Source organism: Peromyscus eremicus, chromosome 13, assembly GCF_949786415.1.
Source record: "Peromyscus eremicus chromosome 13, PerEre_H2_v1, whole genome shotgun sequence".
NCBI lineage: Eukaryota > Metazoa > Chordata > Mammalia > Rodentia > Cricetidae > Peromyscus > Peromyscus eremicus.
Genome location: NC_081429.1, coordinates 23,824,451 through 23,842,168, shown reverse-complemented (window position 1 = coordinate 23,842,168; position 17,718 = coordinate 23,824,451). Strand labels below are relative to the sequence as shown.

General features: G+C 38.3%; 1 protein-coding gene across 1 annotated transcript in view; it reads right to left on the bottom strand.

Moving 5' to 3' along the window:
• L3mbtl4 (L3MBTL histone methyl-lysine binding protein 4) overlaps positions 1-17,718 on the bottom strand; it is a 211,680-nt gene that overhangs the window by 70,743 nt on the left and 123,219 nt on the right. The window contains exon 11 of the mRNA XM_059278761.1: positions 2,980-3,094. Coding sequence (XP_059134744.1) covers positions 2,980-3,094 — 115 coding nt within the window. The remainder of the gene's footprint in view (positions 1-2,979; positions 3,095-17,718) is intronic.

The window sequence follows — 17,718 nt, the reverse complement described above, 5'->3', positions numbered from 1 at the left end:
TAGACCTAAAATATGAGCTCACTGAAAATAAAACAGGTGTGTGTGTGTGTGTGTGTGTATACACATATGTAACATATATAGATACATGTATATTTGTGTACATAATATAGCATATATGGAATACTTACTTTCCTCCTTGCTTCTTGGGAATTACAATATATATTATATATATATATATATGTATATAATATATATGTGTGTGTATATGTATATATATATTATAATTTGTCTTATAATAGTACAAATGGTTGGAAGGGAAAATACTTGATTAGCAAAAAAGACATAAGAATAATATGCTACAAATAGTCCAAATCACATCTTCTTCTGATCGTCTTATTTTTACCCAATATTGCTGCTAAGTTACTTGATTTAGTCTCTTGTGAAATTTTATAAACTTAAAGAAATAAAATAGATACATAGATGACTTTTGAGACAAAGTCTAACTCTTTAAGAAGATAAATTACCCAATGTCTAAGATTTTCTCTAAGTTTAAACTTCTAAAAGTCTTTGCAATGTTTGATCAATAAAGCATGCATACCACATATAATGAATTACAAATAAAACAATGGAATGTAAAAATTATCTGAACCAGTTGTAGTGGCACAGGTCTTTAATCCTAGCTCATGGGAGACAAATGCAGGAAGATCTCTGTGAGTTCAAGTCCAGCCTGGTCTACATAGTGAGTTCCAGTCCAGACAAAACAACAGAGTGAGACCCCATCTCAAAAAATTATCTTCAAGTAGAAATGTCACTAAAATATCTCAAAATTAACATTAGTTGGGTGACTTCATCTGTTTATAGATGATGAGCTCTATGTGTGGGTTTTGGTTTGTTTTGTTTAGATTTATGAAATGCAATTATTTTGATCTGGTTGTCAAGGATACCAGACACCTAAAGGAAAGAAGGTATGACTTGAATCATATGAATACATAAATCAACTACTTAACTTAAAGTACCACTCAGAAATAAAACATGACTTACTAGGGTTGTCTGTATAAACTATGGTTGGGAATACAAACTGCAGATCAGGAGCAGCTCCTCACCCCTCACCACATGGGCACAGGACACCAGTTGAGGGCTAAGGTGTCTTTGTATAATCAAACCTCTATCCATGCCATATGAAAGGATGGCATGCAATAATAAGTCACGAGGACTCTGTAGCCAAAAAGATTTACCATGTCTCATCCACTCTCAGAAGTGTTTCCACAGTAGGGGAATCAGCATATATGTCACCTGTCCTGTAGTCTTTCTTGATTTCTTTTTTCATGTCTGTAGTCAAGATTTTCAGGAGGTCTCCCACAATAAAATCTGATCCTCGTTAATTTTGAAGAGAACCATAACTTTTTGTTTCCTGTGGAAACAAAGGCATAACCTCTCCCCCAATGCAACGTATTTTCTGACTTCCATTTTGAAGTTAAGACATTCTTAAAATATATAAATTGGTTTAACTGAGCAGTTTCCATAATCCAATGTCTCTCAGCAGCTATTGTTTTTGTTTATTAGCATTTAAAAAATTCAAAGTCAACAAAGCACCATACAGAATCCAGACATCCTGTATATTTTCCATATTTACATGGCTTATTCTTTTCATATACACTATTCTTTCTTTAATGACATTATTATTTTTAAACTATTTTTCTAAGCCTGTCTATATCCATTTTCTTTTCTTTCTTTAGCATCTAAGCACATTTATAAACATACTGTAGCTTTTTAGAGGTTTTCTGTCTCTGGATCTAGCTTTACCAAGCGCCTGCAGTGTTTTCTGATTGCAACTGTACAACTCAGCTTAGCGCATGGCACTGGTGGCTGACTCCAGCCTGCAGGCAGCAGCCAGTAGCCATGCCTCTGTATGCTGCTGAGCATCAGCCCACTTGAGAGACTGCAGGACTAGGAAGCCACATCTGGCTCCTTGTCCAGAACTTTTCTTAGCTTTTTCAGGCCCTTTGCTCGGATATTCAAGCCACCATGTTGGACCCCATATGTAGTTTGATTTTTCCCTTGAGCCTCTAGCTCACAAATAATGACACAGAGACTTATTAATTATGAAAGCATGACCTTAGCTTAGGCTTGTTTTTAACTAGCTCTTATAACTTAAGTAAACCCATTTCTATTCATCTATGTACCACCCACTCTGCTTCCTCCATGTTTCCTCGAATCTCTCTTGGGCCTAGATTCCTCCCCCTGGCTGGAAGTCCGGCCTATACCTCCTCCCTAGTTATTGGCCATTTAACTTTTTATTAAACCAATCACAGCAATACACCTTCACACAGTGTACAAGTATCCCACAACAAGAAGTGCTCACTTGCTAACATTCCAGCTTCTTCTTAAGACACTGACGGATGGAAGGAGAACCGGCAAGTAGAAGAATAAAGAAAAAACACACACAATAATGGAGAATGTTGGAACGAAGGCCTGGAACGAGTGATTAGCCATGCTAGCCTAATCGGGTCAGAGGACTCCCTCAGACAAAATAAGGCACTTCAGTTGGAAGCTCATTAGAATTTAGAGTGCTTAATTTCTTCCTTAGGTTTAAGTGGCTAGAAAGACAGAAATCACACAGATCCCAACAGAATAGAGTGTTCCTCCACTCTTATTCTTCAAACTGCTGAAGTTTAAAATATTTCATATTTTTTGAAAGTTTGATAATTTATTGTATAAGATAAAATTAACACGGGGTGCTTAAAAAAATGATCCAACTTCAGTGACAAATATTAGATTTAGAAATGTTGGCTCAGGTCTTCAAGCCAACATGTAGACAAGAAAGACTGCTTCGGAAAACATGAGAATTGTTCCTTAGTTATTATTGCTTCTCATCTAATCTAAACCCTGTCCTTTGAGCCTTAATTGGGAATAACTGATTTTCAGAGTCAGCTTGAATGGCTATTAATTAATTCATCTATCTGTGACACGAATAAGCACCATTAAGAGTGGAATTCATGCTAAGCATTTCCAAGCAACAACAAAGAGAAAATTACTTACCATATGGTACTTCCAGTGGGTGCCCTGTGACGTCACACCACCCAATGGGGTGAATGTCAGGGCTGTCAGCGTCCATCCAGTAGTCGTACTTATGGTCCCAGCCATCAAAATGAATCTGTTAAAAGGAGTTTGAGGAATTACTATTTTGTTATTACTATTTTACTTTTCCTTCATTGAAATATGTGAAAACAGATATCTGAAGCTGAAATGGAAATAGCATTAATCACAGCTTCAGCAGAAACAATATTTTAAGTGTGCTAACACACAACCTTCTAACGTTGCCATGAAAGGCTCCTGTAACACATTTTCAGATAAATTAAAGAGGCAGGAAAATGAAAATTTTTATCAGAAATTGACTAAAACTGGGGAGAGGAAGGCCAATGTGTTTTCTCAGCTAAGCCAATACTAGAATGATGAAAAGGGCATAGTGCTTATCCTTTGTGACTGTCCTATAGCTACCACAAATACCATGTCACTGTCATAGACATAACAGTCAACAAATTGACTTCATTACAAGCCCATTACTGATGAAAAGGATGTGAATCAAGGCATAAAGAAACAATATGATCCTAAATCCTCACGACTGGGCAGAGAGACTCAGTACACAATCAAGGCAAGCAGAGAAGACAAAAATTACTGGGGTTGAGGAAACACCTCAGTGGAAGAGTGCCTGACTAGTAAGTATAGGTCCTGAATTCAAGTCCCAGAACACACACAAATACATTACTAGATAGATAGATTATTAAAGGACAGTGTGAACAAAGACTCTTGTGATAGGGCCTGAATCAAGTTTAGAAACCCATTCGGTATACCAGCTCATTTATTATCGTTTTGTATTTTATTCATTAAACACATACATGTGCATGTACATATATATGTATATGCTCCCACAATGCTCCAAATTATGCATGTAAGAAATTAAAATTCCAACAATTTTTGAAATGAAAATTAAATACTTAGTTCTTGAATATAAAAACTATGTTATAAAACATGCTGTCTGGATGAAAAAGTGAATTTAGTATGAAGTAAAATAACAAATAATTCTACTCTTCTCTTGTGTATTTTCTTGTTTTCATTGCCAATTAAATAGAGAATACACCATTTTTAATGCAAAATTGTTATTCATGGCATGCCTGATTGTACGCACTAATCATTCCAGCCACTACATTCTGACAACAAACAACCATAAAAAAAATTTTAAAAATCTACTTAGAATGGCATTTCTTTTCAAATAAAAAAGCTTAAGTATGTTTCTGAGACAAGATCTTGGTATATACAGGTTGGCCTTGAACTCTCTATATGTCCCAGGATGGCCTTGAACTCTCTACATGTCCCAGGATGACCTTGAACCCCACATTCATGTCACAGCCTCCCTAGTGCTAAAATTGCAGGCATGCACTACCACACACAGACACACAAAAATGAAGCCCATAAGCAAAGGAAAGTATTCCAGATAAAGCCTTAATTTCTGCCTAGAGAGATTTCCTTGCTTGCATTCCACATCAGAGTAGAATTGATCACATCATCCATCCTGTGCAGAGGACACACGGGCAGCAGTTCAGAGATGAAAAAGGATGAGAAGCTGAAGGACACCATGAGGGAGAAGAAGCAGCCACAAAAGTAAAAGTTTTCAGGGGATACTGACAAGACTTTGGTCAAGGGTGAGAGGATAAAAGCCATGCAAACTCCTTGAGAAACAGAAACACGAGAGGTCTCATGTTACTATGAGTGCAGAAAATAGTGGTGAAGATTCTTTAGTCATCCCTTCAAAATTTGCCTGAGCCACTAAAGCCACCACACATGGAGAAAGAATTCAAATAAGGGCTACTCTAGATCAACCCTATGAACAGGGTAAAGCCAAGAACCAACAGATAAAAGAATCACAAATAGTTAGCTGCATGACAACACCTACTTTTTAAAGAATAATCTCACTTTACACCCCATCACTTAGGAAATGCAGTATATAATGTAATTATTAGACATAGAAGTAAGCGAATGAACATGAAAGATGATCAATGTTTAAAGGAAGCAGCCAATTGAAACAATATAAGATGAGCCAGATGTTGCCATTAACAGAAAAGAACTTTAAAGTATCTATTAAGATATTTTCAATAAAAATGGTCTTCACGGATGAACAGATGAAGAGACACAGCATGGACAGTGTAAATATGAAGCAGGAGAAAGTTCTAGAACTGGAATGCAAAATCTCTGGGGTAAAAATCTTGCAAACTGAATAGCATGGGAGAAGAGGCAGGAAAGAGGATGCATGGCCTTGAACAAAGATGCCCAAGAAGTACAACCTAAAGAACAGAGCGTACAAAGCATACATAATAAATAGGGCCCTGGGGACTTGCCAGGTCACATCAAGTCTAGGCTGCAGAAGAAATGGCCCAAGAGGAAGAGCAGGAGAACAGTCACAACAAAGCAAATCCAGAAGAATGGAAGTTCAAAACCTCCTCTGTACCTCAGTTCAAAACACCACTCTACAAATGAAAGAAGAATGGGAGAACGCAAGCTCAATAAATAAAGAAGAAATTGAAGTTATGAATACCATGAAAGGACAGGACAGTTGGCTGACCATGCACCAGAAACCATGAGCCATGAGGCAATGAAAATGTCTGCCAACTCAGAATTTTAAATTAATTCATCCTTCAAAAAATGAACTAAAGAAACAGCAATAAAAAAAAAACAGAAAAGTAATCAAATATAGATTTGTGGTACAAGAAATGTTAAATGAGACATTTTAGGCTGATGGGAAATAGTGAAACTCCCTTCAGAGGAATAGTGAAGAGCAAAGGTGTGAGGTAGGCAAGGTCAACTCCTCACTATAGTCATGGTCAGTTCACCACACAGCAGACTAAAGAGTAACAGGGTCATCAACACTAAAAGAGACGTTTTTTATTTAGTTCTATGCACTCTGACAGATACTCTTGGCTGATGTACAGAGAATGGCCTCCCTCAATCTGACAAGAGGGGGGGACATCAGTAAGAAACTTACAGCCAGTACCATATTAAATATTATTTCAAAAAGAAAAAGTTCAGTATGAAGGCAAAATAAAAGATAAATTATTCGCACATGATTTTTTTTTCTGTAGAAAGTGTAAGATGGACAAAAAATACAGTAAGAATTTATCAATAGTTCAGAATTAAAGAACAATGTAAGATAATTGTGGTTTCTGCATACTGACAACAAATAACTGTAATAAATTGTTTAAAAATCTATTTAGAATAGCATTTCTTTTAAAATGAAAAGCATGGGTATGGTGGTATAGAGCTATAACTCTAGAACACAGTCAGGTGAGGCAGGAAGACTGAGAGTCCCAGGCCAGCCTGAGCTAAACTGCACAACCCTGTATGCCATGCCCCCACTCCCCACTGCTGACACCCAAAAGAGATCTTAGCAAAGCATGTAAGAAAATAACAAAAAGTGGAAGATCCTTATGCTGTAAGACATCGCTAAGGCAAATTCAATATGACCCACATCCATGGAGAACATAACTATGCCCAGAAGACTACAAAGTTTTGTAGATGTCGTTTCTCCCAGAATGCTCAGTACATTCAATACATTGCACCGAAAACAAGAGGCAAGCACTTGGGAAACTGAGGCAGCAGAATGGCCACTTTCAGTTCAACCTTCTTTCTATAGCAAGTTCCAGGCCAGTCTGACCTGTGTAGGGACAACTTTGTCACAAAAACTACATAACAAAAGCAAAAGACATAAGGCTTTCTTCCAGTATCACTGAGAAACTCACTGTGATGTTGTATAAAAAAGGAAAATGATGTAGTGTGTTCTGAATAATTTAGAAAAGAAGGGCAAAGTTGAAGAATTTGTACCTGGCTTCTAGTTATAGTGCAGGCACAATTTTTAAGGCAGTGTTGAACTGGCTGGAGAAACAAACACATTAACAGAAAAGAACAATATATATGTGTATATATATATTCATATATATGTTATATATGTATATATATATTCAATTCATTTTAAAATAATATATCAAAAAGTATTTGATGAAGAAAGGACAGCTTTTCAACAATGCCCTTGAAGCAGATATGTAGACATTCATACTTAAAACTAAAATGAGTGGGCTAAATCTATCTTACAGTCTACATACAGGTTAAATTAACCTTATAGTTCACATATGAATAAACCTGAAGTGGATCATCGAGGCAAAAGCTAAAACTGTAAAACTTATGATAAAAATTTAAGAATCAGATAAAAACCTCTGTGATACTAGGATATTTAGTGTTTCATATCCACATGCAGTAACCATACAAGAACAAATTAATACATTCAGTTTTATCCTTAATCAGACACTCCAGTTTCTCAAAATAATAACAATAAGAAAAGGTAAGCTCAGAAATTTGCAACATATCCATCAGACTACAGATGACAAAAAATCCAAACAAATTATGGGCAAAAAAACTCACGAGATACTTTGAAAACTGAATGCTAGCAAAGGATCAACAAACAAAATGTCAACCCCAACCTGCTCAGGGAAACCAAACCACATGCCACTGCACACCACTCAAATGACTTAAACCACGTGACAGCAGTCACTGGTGAGGTTGGTGATCTCCAATGTACCAAAACAGGGAAGTCTAAGAAAGACACACAGGACAGACCAAGCAAGCTTAGGAACTCTGCTGTGAGAAGTCAGACCTGTGGTTCAGCTTTTGTACAACTGGGTCTAAAAAGAAAAAGTAATACAGTTTTCAAAGTACCTTTGCCAGTAGATACAATGCTTTTATATACTCTACTAAACACTTTCCTATGTTCGGTGAGGCATCCTTAAAGATCATTTCCAACGCTGCATGTACTTATTTATGATAAAACCTTTCCTCACCCTTTGGTGGGATTCTCCCCTCTCTGCAGGAGTTAGCTAAACTCAAGATACACAGTAAGTATTTTGAATCCATAACATCTTTATGAAAGATATTTTCATCATTTCAGATCTTTATATCTCTAGAGTGAAAAATCCAATTTTAAAAATTCTAACCAGATGGTCAAGTTATTAGAGGGTATTGGCACTGATGGATATTTACAGAATCTCTCTGAAAAGCTAAGAGGCACTTTGAAAACCAAATCATTTCTATCATCATGCTCCATACATTTATAATTTTTCACAAATCTGAAAGTCCAAAAAGCAAATGCAGATTCTTCTTGCTCTTGTTCATATGGACTTGAAACCAGAGATCAGATCATTCATCAATCATTGCCTCTTCCATTCCTGTCACCAGACAGTAACATTTGCAATGTACTAACTTGGTATCCAGTAGTTATCAGTAGCTAATGCCTTAGACATTGAGAAGTTAAATCATCATGTTAAAAAAAATCACTAAGGATTAATTCCTTAGTATAAATCTGAAGTTATGTAAAATCTGAGAGATGCTGTCCTTCAGTGTCTTCCAGTGCCCACCCTGGAACTTCCACTCAGCCCAGTGAGTTCACCTTTCTCTTCAGTCCTTTGCTGGCATTGCAGATCTTAACGCTGTGCTTCATACAGTGCAAGGGCTCAAAACCTCTGTCCAAACAACATACAAGATGGTAATCATGGTAGATGGGAGATAGAATATTTAGGAAAAACTAAAGCCCAGTCACAATAATTTTATTAGCATAAGTAATTACTATACTTGTTTCTCCTGTCAAATGATTTTAAAATATTAATTTCCAGTTTAACAGGCCTTGAACATATAGATTCAAAAATCTCCTAATCTATTCAAATGCTTACATAAGTTATCAGCACACAGTGATACTAACTTACTTATATGTGGTCTTTACAATATCTGGTCCAGCTTCAATTTGATGCATAGCTTAGATAACTTAAAATGCATTAAGTTGAAGGTGGACCCTTAGATTTCATTACAGACAAAGAATTGAATTTTAGTAGGTTATCCTGGCATCTATTTCTCACAGCTACTGGTGCTAATGAGGCTTCAGTTCCTTGTGCTCCCTGTGAGGCAGAGCTCTGAGCTTTATTAAGAGACAACATTCAGGCATTCAGAGTAGTATGCACTCCAGGTGTCTGTTCCATTACTGGCAGAATGCCGGACCATGTTTTTACAGAACGCCACTGTAATCCAAATGCAACAATGCTGGTCGTGGTGCAGCACACTTTGATCGTGTATAATATATACTATATATGTTATATGTAGTATAATGCCCACAATATATTGTTTTACCAAATGATTTACAGAGCTTCTAAGACGGTAAAGGTTTGGCAAAATCAGATCTCAAAGCCAGAAAGGGGTAAATTTTACTGAGAAGAACATGCAGGAAAATGAACTGTGAGGCTATCTTGATTTGCAAACAGAATCTATAGCAGAATTAACACACACACAGACACACACACACACACACACACACACACACACACACACACGATCACTTTCATGGTAAATATGAGATAATACTGAATAATGAAGAGATGATGCTCAGAACAATGGATGGCTTTCCGTGATGACTAGTGCATATGCAATGGACCAATCAGATTATCTTTACATCCAGGCAAGGATGGAGGGGGAAAGGCTGTGAAGGGACAAAAAAAATCACATATATGTACTTCAAAAATAATTTATTCTCATATGTCACTAACCCAAATTTACATACAAAGCTGCTAAGATACACATAGTGAACCTGCCATTTCCATCTCACTGTGACTTTGAAAGCCTTGCTTTCTCCCAGGCAAAATGCACAACCCATTTCCTATGTTGTTCTTTCCCATCACATGCCCACACTCTCTCTCTAGGTGCATACTCTCAACCCCTTTCCCAGATCACTTTCTCCAAATCTACTCACGATTTCCAAAAATCATATACTTGTATCTCCCTTCTATTCCATTTCTAATTCCATTCCATTCCACACATTGTGTGTGTGTGTGTGTGTGTGTGTGTGTGTGTTTGTGTGTGTGTGTCTTTATGTGTCTACGGGTGTGGCAGAGGTCTGATGTCTTCCTTTCTCTATTATTGCTCTTCACCTTTTTCTCTGAGACACTTTCTCACCAGTGAGCTCACCCACTGACTGACAGACTAGACTGGCTGGCCAACGAGCCTCAGGGATCTCCCCCCCCCCCCCCCCCCCCCCCGCCTTCTAGTGCTGGGACAACAGTTGGGAGCCATGCACAGCCTGGGACCAGAACTCAGTCCTTGAGTTCGCTTACCAAGCACTTCACCACTGAGTCATCGCCCTGGGCAAATTATGTGGAAACTTTTAGGTTTATATTGAAAAATTAATAGTTTTCTCGACAGCTAATCTAAACTTATTTTTGTGTTTCAGTGCTCACATTGATCATAATTCTTAAGGTCGTGGTTTTGCAAAATTCAGTGAGCAAATAAATGGTAGCCATTACATCCTCTAATAAAACACTTAGCACGCTGTGGATTAAGAAGGAAGATGGAAGTCTGCATGTTTTAGCTATACACCCTCCAGTAACTGTTGAGTGTAGTCCTGAGGTAATTTTTTTTCAGTGCTTCTATAAGGTATGACCATGGCAACAGAGTGGTTCCTTGATATGTTTGCCATTAAACCCATGGTTTTATCTAAAGCAATCAGGAATAATTTTTTTAAAGTCGTATGCCCTCTCACTTTCATAAGAGAGGGAATCTAAGAGAAGTCCAGCTGGAGGGATGATGCAGAGGTCATTCACCTCCAGATGGCTCCACTCACGACAAATAACATCTGCGTTAAGTTTCTGTTTCTTCAGATCCATGGTTACAGTTATAACAAATATAATCCGTTCTTCCCATAGGCTATGATTTCTCCATAAAATTACCACCAGAAATAAAAATGCTCAAATTTATAATAGAATTCCAAGAGTTTTAATTCTTGTTAAAAACAAATCTTTAAATATCTCATCTCTAGGAAATGGTGACACATTTGGTGCCCTGTGGCTGCACATCTGTAGGTAGTATGACAGGAATAAAAAAGCCTCTTTCATAAGGAGTGTGAGGACAAGTAACCTGAAAATCAGTTTATGATTAAAGCTAACATAAATATTTTCATTACCTCTGCCATAAAGTTTATAAAGTTTGAAGCACTGGAGCAGTAAATTGAGCTCTGACGGCAAACACTGCACATTCACTGTTAACTTAGAGACCATTTCCTTTCACAATTCTTCAGCAGGCTGCCACCACCCTCATCTAGCCCTTGTGGAAGAAACTGTTTCAGTCCACATTCTTAATTTGCCTTGACATTCTAAATTTCTACTGTAGATCTATCTGCATGCTTATCAACTCAAGAAGGACGCAAGCAGTTTATGTCAGAGAAGGTTTCTGTGAACATAAAGGATGTGAAGTGAGGCGGTAATGTACAGAGAGACATTAAGTTTCTGGACGTCGTGGCAAATGTCTGGAAGCCCATTATGGGGAAGACTGAGGCAGAAGGGCTGTGGTAAGCTCAGGGCCAGCCCGGACTACAAACCAAACAACAAAAAGGAGAAGCGTAAAAATAACAAATGGAGATTGTTAACAACAAAGAGATCAGTGTTACCATCAGACAGAGAACACAACCCAAAACTGTCTAGGAAAGTCAAGAAATAATAGTGACAGATAAAGTGACCATATGATGGCTGCAAGTAAATATTCGATTCTCAGTAAGCTAAAAGCAGTGGGGAAATACACAGTTCTCACGGGATATGAGAAAACTGTATTGCAGTTAGCTGCAATTTTCAAAATTTCCTAGTGAGAGCTAAGCGCACAGAAATTAATATGAGGAATGCTGCAAAAATAATGTGCATTATGACACAATGCACACATAGTGAATCATACAATTATGCACTATCCACATGGGTAATGTCAGCTAAATGGAAACACCTATAGATATTTAGGGAGGCTAGGAGCTCATGCATCATGAGAATGATTTTCAAAACGTCTGAGGTAAGAAACATAGCAATCAATATCTTACATAAACATATATTCTAACTCCTGTTCTAATAGCTTACATAAGGATCACAGGAAAAAAAACCTCATGACCTTATAAAAGGAATTTGAGCCTTACATGTTACCAACAGTAAAACATGAAGATCATGAATCATTCCTTTTATATGTTGCCCTGCACAAAATGGGGCATAGCCTTGTTGAGATTGATATATGTAGTATTTAAGAATTTGGATTTGAGCCGGGCGGTGGTGGCGCACGCCTTTAATCCCAGCACTCGGGAGGTAGAGGCAGGCGGATCTCTGTGAGTTCGAGGCCAGCCTGGGCTACCAAGTGAGTTCCAGGAAAGGCGCAAAACTACACAGAGAAACCCTGTCTCAAAAAACCAAAAAAAAAAAAAAAAAAAGAATTTGGATTTGAATTTAGTCTTCATGAAAGCCACAGTCTATAGGGAGACTGATCTCTTAACATCTATGATTATGATAATGAGCTTATAATAATATGATATGATAATGCAAATGACTCTCTGAGCTGTTTAACAGAATAGCCAGCCAAGGGCCAGCCGGTCTCCAAATGTTGGATCCATAGTGCAAAGGAAATACTGATGGAGTGAGTCACTATTCCATGCAATTGTTATTTTTGAGAATTCCTGTAAATAAATTCTGCATTTCTGTATTTATCAATGTTTTAAAATACTAGATGTTTATGCTTATAAAAATAAATCATAATGTAGGTTATAGAAATGAATTTACTAGCTTATGTTTATGCTACAAGTTATAATTTATTATGCATTTTCTTGATATATTTGTAATAAATGAAATATTTCATTGTTTTCAATAAGCATGCTTTTGGATATAAATTTGTTCTATTTAAAAAATAAAAGAGGGGCTATTTTATTATTCAATTTACATACTAGGTATAATAATGAATGTTTATTTTCTGAAATTCCTAATTCTAATAAATTTTTGTACAAGTATATAGGAAGTTTATGACTAATAACATGCCAGAAGTAATAAAACTATTGGTTTAAGACTTTAAAAAATAATAATAAACACTGTAAGAGCTTGCAAATTTAATGACTGTGGTTTTCTCTACAGGCAGGAAAATGTGGGAAGGAGAGTCATAAGATAAGAGCCTCCAAAAATAAGACTTGTTGAATAACTGTTTGCACACAAATAAATAAAAACCAAGGAGAGAATTTGCTCATGTTTTGTTTCTAGATAAGGATTTCAGGACAAGATACGGGGTTTGAACTTGCTTGGGGCAGTTTCTTTTGCTGCTGATGTGAGAGCCTATGAAACTCGGTTATGATCACAATAAACTGAGGTCCTACAAAATAGCCAAATCAAAATGTGCAGTAGAGAAATGAAGGTTGGTGCCCAGGTCTTCCTTAAGATGGAGAAGGCCCAGGTCAGAAGTCAAAACCACAGGAGGGGCTGGTAGGCAGGCCCTGCAGGAACTGCATCTGCAGAAAGTGAGGCCTGTGAAGAGAAGCACAGAGTACTAAAGCAGGGGACTGTGTGCACATCCCCAGGTACACTGGTCCAGAAAGGAAGGCCTTTAGAGACCACACTAGCAGCCTTCACTCTTTGGGTGAGGGGTCGGTTTGGGCCAGTGCCAAATGTCAACAGGAGTTAGGAGGGCAGGAGCAGAGAGATGTTGAGGGTTACTTCCAGACTTCCTTCCTGCTGGACCCAAGGTTGACAGACACTATATTCCTCCTGACTCTCTCCAGAAACTTCATTCTCTTTTTCTCTCCCCCACCCCACATCTCGCTGGCTGCTCTCCATACTGACTAAAATGCTGCGGGTCACACTTGGTATGGACTCTGTTTTTTTTTTTTTTTCTTTTTTTTTTGTAGAACTGATAATATGATTCTGTAAATAATTGGCAAGAATTCTATTAAAACATGGCGACAAAGGAATAAAAAGTAATAACACTAAGACAAAATAAAAGATAAAACAGTCAAGATAGAAAGAGCAAGAAGGGGGTATAGGATACTACTTCAAATTGAGTAGTGTGGCCATCAAAACAGAGGCAAAGGGACAGGAGAAATTACAATGGGCATGGCTGACAGCAGCCAGAGCCAAGTGATCCTGGGGATACAATACCCAAGGCCCCCATGGGCACCTACACACATGCAGTATTCATAAGATCATGTATATACATATACGTAATAAAGAAGACTATGAGGTTTCCACAAGAGAGCTGTGTGCAGGGACATGGGAACATGTTACCAGAATGTTCTTGCAAGAGTGACATAAGACAAGGCTGAAGAAATGAGGCAGAGATAGCTTTACTAAGTCTCAGATAAGAGAGACACTGGTTTTCTTGGAAGATGGTAAGACAAAGGAAAATGGCAAGACCGAAGATGTGAGAAATGGCGCATGGCCTTCAGTGCTCCAGTCTAGTGCAAACAGAAGTCCATTGAGAAAACCGACATGACTATTTGGGTCAGAGTAGGCTTGTAGCTTTTACTTTCTATGGTGAGAGGAGATGGCCTGTGTCGTGGTAGATTCTCATCAAAGAGCAACAAGGCAAGCTGGCAGGCAAGTGGATGACTACTCAAGGTTTGTTGTTTAGTTGGTACTGTCAAATTAGAGAACAGGCACACAGATGAAAGAGGCAGAGAGAGGGGAAAGGACAGGGAGAGAAAAGAAAGCGTTAATTAGTATATGCCTTGGGCCTTACGACACGTTAGTTTTCTCTAGACATGAATGCCCATGGATACCTAAGAGGTGGTGGGACAGACAGGGCCTGTGGCCTGTGTAAGGCTTCAGAGAAACAAACAGTAGAAACAGCATGACAAGAGACGGCTAATAAATAAAATCAGAGCAGATAACTCAAAGTCTGCCCTGTGTGATTCCAAGGCCTCACAGGTACCATGGGGCCAGTGGCAAAGGAATTATAAATACATGTGATTATGGTATCAACAGCTCATTACTTGCTTTGATGCACTCTGTGAGCAAAAACAAGCCTATTAAGAAAGCTGACATGACTTTCAATCTACGAGGTAGATGCTGGTGAGACCCAGATGCTTGTTTTCAGCAAATCCACCTGAGATGCTATTTATAAATGTTTTATCTAGTCTCTTTTACAAAAGGAATTTGCAGTCTCCCCCCGCCCAGCATCACTCAAAAATTGACATTATTTATCTAAAACGCCCAGTCATAATAGACAAAGATGTTGGCTAAGTTTCAAGAATTCATTGCAGGGTTAGTGGGTTCCATTTACAGGATGATTACAATCATGTCCTGGGAGCTGTACTGGGTCATTAGAGGAAGTGTATGCCACTTCTGAGGAAGATGGAGATCCAGCTTAAAGTATGTTATTAATACAAATTCTACCCAGTGCTTGTGTTAACGTAGACCAATCCCTCAGAAGCAGGCAATTTTTCCATTGAAGGCAGGAGTCTTCCCGACTTTATCTGTAGCCAATGATTCATAGCAACCAGAACAATGACTCCTAAAACACACCAGATTTCTGTGGAAAAACAAGTCATGTTCAAGACAGGAAATAACTTTCAAGCAAGAAAGGAGATGGGATGTTTGTAATGAATGCTTTTATATGATTTCCTATATATTTTTTGCATAAATGTCAGATATTTAACTTATTTTTGATGAAATTATCCTTGCCCAATAAGGTTCCTGATATAGAACAAGCAAAGGAGGAAACAGCCCAGGCACTCATTCACAACCTGGGTCTCTTCTCTATAAAATTTTGTAGGACATGGTAGTAAACATTATGCAAATTAAAGCACTAGACACAGACCTAATCATATATAGATAATTTTCTAATTAACTAGTCTAGACCAGAGCAAAAAATTTACTATTTTCTAGCTGAAATTTTTCCAAAATGTCTGTATGCATCCCTGAATATTTCATGGCTAGTGATTTATCTCCTTTTGTTTCTTTTACTTTTCTACTTTGGAGTCTCAGGACACGAATCTCTAGTTATAAACCACTGTCTTCACAGAGGTTGCACACAAGCCTTACTAAACTCCAATGACAGCAGAAGGCGGAACTGATAGTAAGCTGGTGATATGTCTAATCATCGAGATAGTTATTATACAAGTAAGTGCTGCCTACTACGGTTCATATTAAAATGTGATAGAAATGAGCGTGTATAAATACTCAATGGTATTTTTTAAGAAGCCCTCGGTCAGGAAAACATGAATTAAATCCATGCTCTCACCCCAGTAAGAAAGGCTCTTATCAGAACGACAAACAAGAAGACACATTGTTGAAGATGTGAACAGGGAGGTGCTTGTACAACTGTTGCTTGGGAAGGAAGGCGAGTACAGCCATTTGGGGAAACAGTATGGCAGTTCAAAAAAAAAAGAACAGAAAAGAAAAGGAAAGGAAAAAGAGAACTGCTATACAATCCTATGCTTCCATATCTAGATACACACATGGAAATAAAATCAACAGGTCAGTAAAACAGCGGTTTTCCCATTTTTATTATAGTGTTATTTATACTAGTTAAAAAAAATCTAAGTTTCTATCAGCTGGTGATGACTGGATTGAGGTGCACTACATATGCACAGTGACATGCTACACAGTCATACAACATTTGCACCAGCATATATGGGATTGAAGATCATTATGTTAAATGAAATATGACCAGACACCAAAGGCAAGCTGATCAATGGGAACTAAGTTATGGTTGGGAACAATTCTGTGGTCGTCAGAAGGTATGATGATAGAAATCACTTGTGTCCCAGTAGAATATTACTCAGCTGTTAAAAACAAGGACACCAGGAAGTCTGAAGGCAAATGGATGGAACTAGAAAGAAAATCATCCTGAGTGAGATAACCCAGATTGAGAAAGACAAGTATGGTATGTACTCACTCATAAGTGGATATTACTTGTAAGATAAAGGATAACTATGCTACAATCCACAGACCCAGAGAGACTAGGTAACAAGGAGAGTTCATGGGGGGACACCTGGATCTTCCTGAGAAGGGGAAATAGAAGAGATTTCCTCAGTGGGCTGAAGGCAGGTGGGGATGGGAACATGAGGAATCAGATGGAAGGAAGCAGGGAGTACTGAAGGAGACTACTGGAAACAGGGTGGGGGGCGCTCATGTTGGGGTCAGATAAAAACCTGGCAGAGGGGAATCCCCCAGGAATCTACAAGGGTGATCCCAGCTAAGGCTCCTGGTAATAGCAGATTTGTAGCCTGAACTGGCCATTTCTTGTGACCAGATTGTTGCCTAGCCCAATTGTCATTAGAAAGGCATCATCCAGTAACTGATGGACATAGATTCAGAGAACCACAGCCAAAGATTAGGCAGACTTCAGGGAATCCTGCAGAAGAGGGGGAGAATGGATTTTAGGAGTCAGAGGGGTCAAGGACACCATAAGAAAATTCACAGAATCAACTAACTTGGGCTCACTGGGGCTCACAGGGACTGAACCAACAAGCAGGGAGCCTGCATACAACTGCCCTGGGCACTCTGCGTATATGCCACAGTTGTGTAGCTTGGTCCTCATGTGGAACTCCTAACAGTGGGAACCGGGGCTGTGTCCAACTGGCTTTTGGGATCCTACTCCTCATACTGGGTCACTTTGCCCAGCCTTAATGTAAGTGAAAGTGCTGAGTCTTACTGCAGCTTGACAGGCCATGTTTCGTTAACAGTCGTGGAAGACCTGCCCTTTCCTAGTCAGGAATGGAAGAGGAATGGATTGGGAGGTGGGAACAGAGGAGAGGTTGGAGGGAGAGACTGGGAGGAGAGGAGGAAAACACAACTGGGATGTAAAATAAAAATGAAAAAAAATATATCATGTGTGTCCAAAACCTAGACAAAAGGATTTTCAATGTTCTGAACACAAAGAAATCTGGTGGTATTGTGTTCCCCAATATAT